We start from the raw sequence: 8,420 nt of genomic DNA, 5'->3' as shown, positions 1-8,420 counted from the left end.
GGTTCCTCCATGTTGAACCCAGGACAAGCTTGTGTAGCAAGTATTCAACGCAGGCTAACAGGTTTGCTAGTACATGAGAACACAGCTCAGCTGCATGAAGCCCAAAACACCAATACTTCCCTCAAAACAAGTACAGAATGGGAAGATGTATGAAAAATAATTTCCAATTACTGTCTCTTGCATAGTATCACCGGATGATGAAATCTTGAAGTCCCAAAAATAAGAAAACCTCGTCGACTATGGAGGTCAATGGGAGTTGACCACTCTCATTAACTTACTGATGTAATTCAGCCAACAATTAAGAAGGCAAAGCAGAAGTGAATAGAAAGTGTTGGCTGTGTTGCTGGAGCTCTCACAGTTCTCTCATGGAGCCTCCCAGTTTTGATTTGTGGCTCCACAAAAAGCATACAGTTGCTGCTAACAGGTAAACAGAAGCATTACTGAGTTCAGGAAAGGGAACTTCAGAGACCAGAAAATCAAGTCGCCTTCTCCCAAGTGCTTCAGGGATCAGAGCCTGAGAGATGAGATAAATGATTAAAAAAAAAAAAAAAAAAAAAAAAAAAAAAAAAAAAAAAAAAAAAAAAAAATCACTGACCATAAGGGAAAAAAAAAAAGTTGTAAAGACTCCAGTGAATCAAAAAATATTTTATTAATTCTACCATCAATTTCATCAGTCCAGCCCACAGCCCACAGAGACAAAACTTTAAAGGTGTTCACAAAAAAACATTCTATCTACATGGGTTTAGAAAGACCTTGGAAAACATGCATCTCCTACAGGCAGAAAAGCTCCCCCCACACTCTAATAATATAAATAGATATGCCGAAATGGCATGAGCTTATAAAGATTCAAGGAAAAGGCTGTACGTTTTTGATAGAAAACAGGAACAAAGGCAAGTAACAAAATACATCCAAAACCAACTGAAACAGATGCCAAGGAAAAAAGGTTGAAATTTTCATGCTTCTACACATAAGCACACCTTCGGCTGAAACCTTTCTTATGAGCTGAAACCCTTTTAATCCACATTGTAATGACGATGGTCAATGACCAGACACATTGCTACATACACCACCTGTCTATTGCGTAAGGCAGACCCCACACACCATGGCAGAAAACATCTCGTACCGCTGCAGATTAAACCCCATGTTTCCAATAGGACGATAAGCACTGACACGGCTGACTTACCAGAAAAGGAGTTCTCAGACAAAAATCTGAAAGGCAATCCTTTTTGTATTAATATCAGCTGTATATCACATCAATTAGTTGCAAAACCACTTTTGCTTATATCATTTCTTATAAGACATTTAAACATCTACAATTTAATAATGATACAATTTCTTAGATTAATTTTCTCGCTAACTGTAATTTTCAAATTTCTCAGAAGAATTATTGCTAGGTCTGATCTTGCAAGTTTTATGCATGTTGAAAATCCACATAATGCAAAAGTTGTGCAAGTCTGGGACACAGCTGCATAGCTAGATCCATGTGAATCTAAATAGCTTTTCCCAGAGCATCACCTTTAAATATTGTTGCTTTGTTTCTTTAAGGAAGGTAAGAAAAGCCCCGTTTTATTCCAGACCTAGACTTAAGCATGATTAGGAACTCATCAAGTGCCATGGACATCTAAAATTGTCACAACATTTCACATCTAGTATTGTCAAGCATGTGCAATCCGTATGCATCTAGATTGTTACTTGTGCAAAAACATGCAGACCCAACTCTGCCTTCCTGTGCAAATCCCCACTGTCTTCAGTGAGGGTTTTGTGGTAGTCGCTTATGGCAGAATCTGGCCTACATTTACCTTCTTGGTATTTAAAAGGCAAGAAAAATTATTAACTGCTATCTGTTAAATGGCCCAACTGCAAAATGTTTTAGTAAAAAAATAAACATTTTAAGTTATTGGCAGATAACGTTAGTGCAATTGTTTTCACTGCCTTACTTCCACACAGTAGATAAAAAAAAAAATATATTGTCACTTGTGAAAAGAACCTAAGATACTTCAGAAGCAGTTATGTAGCTGCCAAATAAAGAGAAGAGGAGCAAGTTCTGTGGCATGATATAATGTAGCTCTCAACGCTTAGTGCCTTTTAATGCTCCAGAAAACAAAATCCAAGGATTGTAAACTAATTACAGTTCTTCCCATACAAAAATGTATCACTTATGTGATTTTCAAAAGGCTGACCAACTGCTGACTAGAAAGAGCACAGTTTCATATTCTGCTATATCCTAGATGACATCTGGATCAACTTCTTTCTTTGAAGAACCATTTTTGGTAGTCCGAGTTGGTACACAGTCGTAATAAAGGTGCTGGGTTACCATTGTAAGCGTTTGACTCAGCTTGTACGCACTTCTGGGTTTGTAGATGAAACAGGGTACCATCCTACAAAAGACAGGAATAATTTTTGCTTTTCAGGTCTTAAAAATTAGAGAATTATCACTGCATTTTAGAAGTAACAGAAGACGTTAGTAACAAATACCACACATATCCATCTCATGGGGCCATGCAGTGAAGCCAAAAATGCATAACTTAAGGATCTCTGCAACTATCAAAAGACCCTGCTTTTAAACTTACATTAATAGTGCTTTAGTGTGATTCATGGCTTGACATTTAAGCCTGTAAAGGATGTGCTAACTTCACTCACTTTCCTCACCTTTTATTACTGCACTAGAACAGGCAGAGAAAACCAAAGCCAGGTACAGGCATTATCCAAATTCACCAACGTTTTGCTCATCTTGCAAGTAAAATGTAAATGTTTTTAGTAAATGTAGATGTAGATATATTTTTAGCAAAAAAATTTCCCTTTCTACACGGGGTGTATTTTTAGAGGAAAAAGCAAAAATATCTAAGCGTGCCCCCTGCAGATGTGTGTGGAGTTAGCTCGCCTTGCTGGCGGGCAGCACAGCTGCCTCAGAGGTGTAAGGTCTGACAGGCCGCCACAGTCAGATTCCCTAAAGAACACATTTTGAGGCCCCAGGCCCTCCTGTTATGGAAGTCTCCAAGAACGTTTCATCTCCAGTTCACGTTGCTCGCTCCAATCCGGGAGCGCTGTCAGCTAAGATGGCAAGCTGCAAAAAGGCAGCGTAGCCAGCCGTGGAGAACTGCCCTGCTCCGAGACTATTCCTTTGGCCCAGGTGACATCTCCACACATAACCATTTCCAAAGCCTCAAAAGAAAAATGCCAACGCCCTGTTTCTGAGCATAACCCTGACTGCTTTAAAAGTCTGCTCCTTCCATCGTCAGGAGTGCCACACTAGTTGTGCCTCAAGCCGCAGCCCCTGATGCCCAGCAGTGTGTGCTTGCTCACAAGCTGGCTGACAGCCTTAGCTGCTGAATGACTTCCCCATTTCCATTGTGGTAATTCAAATTTCTGAGTGGACTAATCAATATCTGCCTCCCTCTCTTTTGACTCAGTGCCCGTAGGAACTTAATTCTTTCCAGGCTGCTAGGAAGGCTGTTCAAATCTTTGATTATGCTACATCTATAAGCATCTGACACTTCTTCATGCAAAGCAAGAGAAATGTGGTACTGACACCTCACATATCACTTGCCTTGAAAGATGGTGACTGGTGATTTTGATTTAGTGCAATAGGAGAAAAGGAATTGGAGCAGAGAAGTACATTCAAGTCACACACAGACACAAAGTGATCATGAGAAAGAAGACTTAAAATAATTCCTAAAGTTTCAGATGCTAAAACTTAATGGTTATGAATGCAGTAGAAACAGACATGTTCCAAAACTACTCAATTACTTCTGGAAGTGACTGAGGATCATTCAATATATGTCATCTCAGGGATAATGCATATGACCTTGAAATGTCATTTATAAAGTGATCCTTTAAAATATTTTGTTTTACTCAGTAATATCACTGTATGTTCCAGTCTGGACTTGATTTTTCTTTAAATTCTACTCTGCCACATATCACTGGTGATAGAATCTAAGTATGAAATTTGTCAACCATGGAGCCTGGAAAGTTTAGATGCATAATGCAGACACATTATGTAAATATACCATTTTGATATATTATGTGACCTTTTCCCTTAGCCAAATAATAACACTCCAGAACCTGACCAAGGTCGTAATTTTTCATGCAATTTATTTTCTCTCAGGCATCCAGAAACTCCTTCAGAGATTAAAAACTCCCTTTAGGAGTAGGCATTAAGGTTGAAGAAGGGAGTCTTGCTGAGTCCCCACAGCCAGTAAGATGTGTCCTGTGTAGGGGCAGAAGTAGGGTGGAAAGTGTTTTTTGATTGTGCATCAAATTCCTTTAACTACACATGACTCTGCAGAAAAGCTCACAAAATGCTTCTGGTGTTTACAGGGAGGGTCACAAGAGATGGTCTGCAGAGCAAAAGCAGCAGCTGCTCCAAAGCAGAGGAGTGGCTAAAGTAATGGTGGTTTGTGAAGTATCAGGGATATATGGTTGTATAAATACTGGGAAATAAAAGAAGTCAATGAAAGGAGAGCAGAAGCAGGCCGGCCATGAGATTGGCTGGGAAAGGGGTATATGGAGACACCTCATTTCTCAGGGGAAGTCAGTAGGGGTGAGAAATGAGCGAGAACTGAGCAGCCTGCAGAAAGCACTAGATGCAAACAGATACCTCTGCCAACCTTCCCAACTCCTTTGAGGATAAGGGCACTTTCCTTCCTGTCATCTTCCTGTTCTTTACGACTAACACGTTCTTCACCTGTGTGCTGCTGCTACCCTGGTTCTATGTTCAGATACTAAAAGCCAAGATACATATTTCTCCCAGAGAGCTATGCTGGTGGTGTGACCTGTATGACGTGCAGCCAGTAAGATAAAAAGACCTCAACAATTCTCCTTCCACCCCCTACCCCAAAAAATTAAACCCAAAACTAAGCAGGTACACTTACCTCCCTGAGAACAAACTTCTGGTTTTCAGGAATACTGTGGACGTTATCTTGACACAAGTACATTGTCAAGTAGTCGGTTCCCGAATCGACTGCTGCACAGACTTCTGGCTGTCGGGTGTTGTAACGAATTTCATTATGGGATGTGTACTCGAAAAACTACAAACCCAAGAGAAGAAATAAAGGACAACAGTCATTTCACATGCACACAAGAAGGTATTTATAGGGAGGATATACTAAGATACTGTAAGGAAGTTCACATATTAAAGTTGCTATTGTGGGGAGAAATTCTACCAAAAATATTCAAGGAGTCTTAACTGCTGCCATTTGATTTTTTTTTTTTCCCCCCTCTGTACAGTAGTAAGCAATCTCACCACACCACTGCTTTGCTCTGGTAGCACTTAAAATGTATGAAATGATGAGTAAATGCCCTGGAAAACAGATGTTCCAGCATTAAAATACAAAATTTGACTGTAATATTCTACTTTCACATTCTAGATCACCTTTAAAAATAGGACAGAAAACAGTTTATTGCCTATTGACATTATGGCTTATTAATTCAATTGTCACAAAACAATGTTACTTTTAACTCAGGAGTTGCTCACTGCATAGTTCAAGTGCAGTTTTGTCAAGGTTCATTTCCAGTTACAAAGTACTCGGGATGCATGGTGATGAACATTTTATTATATAACATTTTAAGTTATTATTTGAAGCAAATCAGCTACAGCTGGTTTTGAACACGAACAGCACTTTATTAAAGACAATGTACTGACTTTGCTTGTTGTACAGTATTTTACAGAGGTGTTCTGAACATGCTCTAAAACATCTTGGCTTCCGTAGTAATTATGGTTGAAGACTTCCTTAAAATTTTTATATTTATCATGGACATTTGCCAAATTTTGAACCTCATTAAAGAGCAGCAGAGTTTGAGAGTTGTTTGCATTTAGCCCACTCGTAAATAATTTAGATGACTATAGTGCATAGATGTGTGTTTAGATCTGATTTAGATTATACTCTGCAGAGGAGGGTTTTATACACATCAGAAAATTGCTTGTTACCGATAGTATAGCTGCATTAGTGGCAATCAATAAAAGGGAGAGAAGGAATTCTCTTTTGTTTTGTTTCACCTCTGGAGAAAGAGACTGTAAGGCCACATGAAGGGGGCTGTACCAATTCAGAAATGTTGTATATCCTTGATCTTACCACAAAGCCATCCTTAGCAACCACCAAGGCTAATTAACCTTGAAAAAAACACTGGAAATGGATTTTTAATGTAAACAGGACCGGGTGATTACAAAGTGTGCGGTCATCCATTTCCAGGTGTAAGAGCTCTGACTCGCTAGACTATGCTGATGGTAGTTATTTCATTAAATACTCGCTGCCCCTTCTTTCATCACAATCAGGAATTCCTCTGTGGAGGTGGCTGTCACAGCCATACACAGACCAGTGTTGACCACTGCCAGCTTGTGGAGCTCCGTAGGTTTTCTTTGGGCAGTGATGCAAGAGACTCCTCAGCCTGTTCTCCACCATTCATTTGTGGTAAGCCACAAAGGAAGTGAGTTTTTGAGAAAAGAACTTCAAATCTGAAGTTTACCTGTTGACAGAACACCCAGGAAACTGATTCCCCCTTGATACCTATTGCTAGGAACTCTTTCTATGCCTTTAGGACATTTAGTTTACGTCAGAAATGTCTCATCATCAACAGAAGTCGAATGTGATAATACTATTATTGTTTAAGCCAATAGGCAGGGGCTTTTCCCTGGCCTTTAGGCATTGTTTCCAGGTTCAATATCTAACTGTCACATGGAAAGTCTGCTACTTCAGGCATCACAGTGAGCTGGAAGGACACTCACTTCAAGCCTGTGACTCGTGAATAAAGAAAAAGCTTCACTCCTGTTCATTTGTATCTGGATGGACACTTTTTTTACAGCTGCCACTTTTACAAGGCCACATTTAGAACCTTGCTCATTAGCGGATAAGATATAAAAACTCGTTTTAGCAATTTGTATTCAGAATCAGTAAAAACCTGCAAGCTGCTGATTGTACCAGATGCACCAAGAGCAGATGGAGCAGCTACTAGGTCAGAGCACGCCTTCATCTTCCTGAACGACCTCTCAAGGACTTGCATCAAATTTTGGAGGAGAAAAGCAAGTAAAGTGGTTAATTCCTGGATAATATTAAGGACTGAGGTTACGGTATTAGCAATCAAGCACTCCTTGCCCAATGAATATTACACAGTTCTTTACCCTACACTGTTTCAAATAGAATAAATGCTTTGGGCTTTTTCAAGCTCCAGTAATACATGAGGTAAATCTCTTCTTCCTCAAATGGTGAAGTGTTTTTTAATGCTCCTTGCTTGCCCAGTGGATTCTGTGGGCAGAAAAGAAGCATTTTCAAACTGTTCCATCATCCAGTAAGCAGTAGCCTCACTGCATTTCTTTCCTTCAGAGAAACAGTAGATTCCCTTAAGTGCTACTGGGAAACTTCATGAAATCTTTTACTCGGTGCCTGCCACTTCTGGACCATCTAAGGGATACACCCCAGCTGCATCATGCTCTGTGGTACCAGAGATGGAGGCTGGTTTTGGCTACCTCATCAGACCCTGAAACACACTCTCATTCCTGTCTGTGCCTGGGTATCATTCTTCTGCACGCAGGAGGAAGTATGCACTTGACAGATACTTTCTGGGTGGGATAACCAGCAGTGAGGTTACCAGGTCTGATATCCCTTTCACAGAAAACCTGAGGGCTTTGCTAAGCATCTGCCCCTCCCTGTTTGCCTCAAATCTATCAGCTGCAAATGGGAATATTGAGGGAGGTACTATCAAAGCAGGGTGATCAGTGGTTTCCCATTCTCTTACCACATCAGGTCAGTTCCTGCCATCACGCCTTGGTGCCCTCTGTACCCCTCTGTACTGCTTCCCAGTAACACCATAAGGGCAATGGGCTTCATTTGCATTGAATTTCAAAGCCTTTCACTCTCCTCTACCAGGGGAGACACATCCACAAAACATCAGGAGCCTGAGATGCAAGCACTGAGCAGCCAGTGTTTTGTATATTTTCTGACCATCTTCTGTATAGACTCAGCTCTTATCATGGCAGTTGTATCATCACCTTCTTGCTACAATGAACATGTTAGTTTTAAACAACCCACAGTTAGCTTTCTTGCTGCTTACAGAAAAGCAGCTCAAGAGGAACAAAGGCAACCCCCTCACTTAGGCCATGGATTCAAGGAAAGATAGCAACAAATTACCAGGTTAGTACGTACTTAGTTTTATGAGAGTGGTTTTACTTACCGAGACCTAAAATGGGAGCAGATGCTGGACTTCATAAATACTTGAGAGCACAGAGCTCTCTTCTCTCAGCACAGTGCACAAATATTCAGAAATCACTTTGAGTGGAGAATTGCTTCCACTGAAAAGACCTTTTGCAGTGGTGCCCTACATAAACAGCCACCTGCCACTAGCCTATCATGCCAGAGGATGGGTGTACTGGAGTGTAAGACACATATGGCTGACCAAGTTAACCTTCATTAATGTTAAATCCTATCAGG

General features: G+C 40.4%; 1 protein-coding gene across 1 annotated transcript in view; it reads right to left on the bottom strand.

Annotated features, from left to right (window-relative positions):
* Positions 1 to 2,240: 2,240 nt before the first annotated feature.
* The window catches only part of GALNT12 (polypeptide N-acetylgalactosaminyltransferase 12), a gene marked incomplete at its 5' end in the record, with an annotated part of 30,459 nt that continues 24,279 nt past the window's right edge, over positions 2,241 to 8,420 (bottom strand). The window contains 2 exons of the mRNA XM_010132926.1: positions 2,241 to 2,378; positions 4,872 to 5,027. Coding sequence (XP_010131228.1) covers positions 2,241 to 2,378; positions 4,872 to 5,027 — 294 coding nt within the window. The remainder of the gene's footprint in view (positions 2,379 to 4,871; positions 5,028 to 8,420) is intronic.

This window comes from Buceros rhinoceros, unplaced genomic scaffold (genome assembly GCF_000710305.1).
Source record: "Buceros rhinoceros silvestris isolate BGI_N320 unplaced genomic scaffold, ASM71030v1 scaffold16093, whole genome shotgun sequence".
Taxonomy (NCBI): Eukaryota; Metazoa; Chordata; class Aves; order Bucerotiformes; family Bucerotidae; genus Buceros; species Buceros rhinoceros.
Note: the sequence above shows the minus strand (reverse complement) of the source record. Positions and strands in the feature narration are given on the sequence as shown.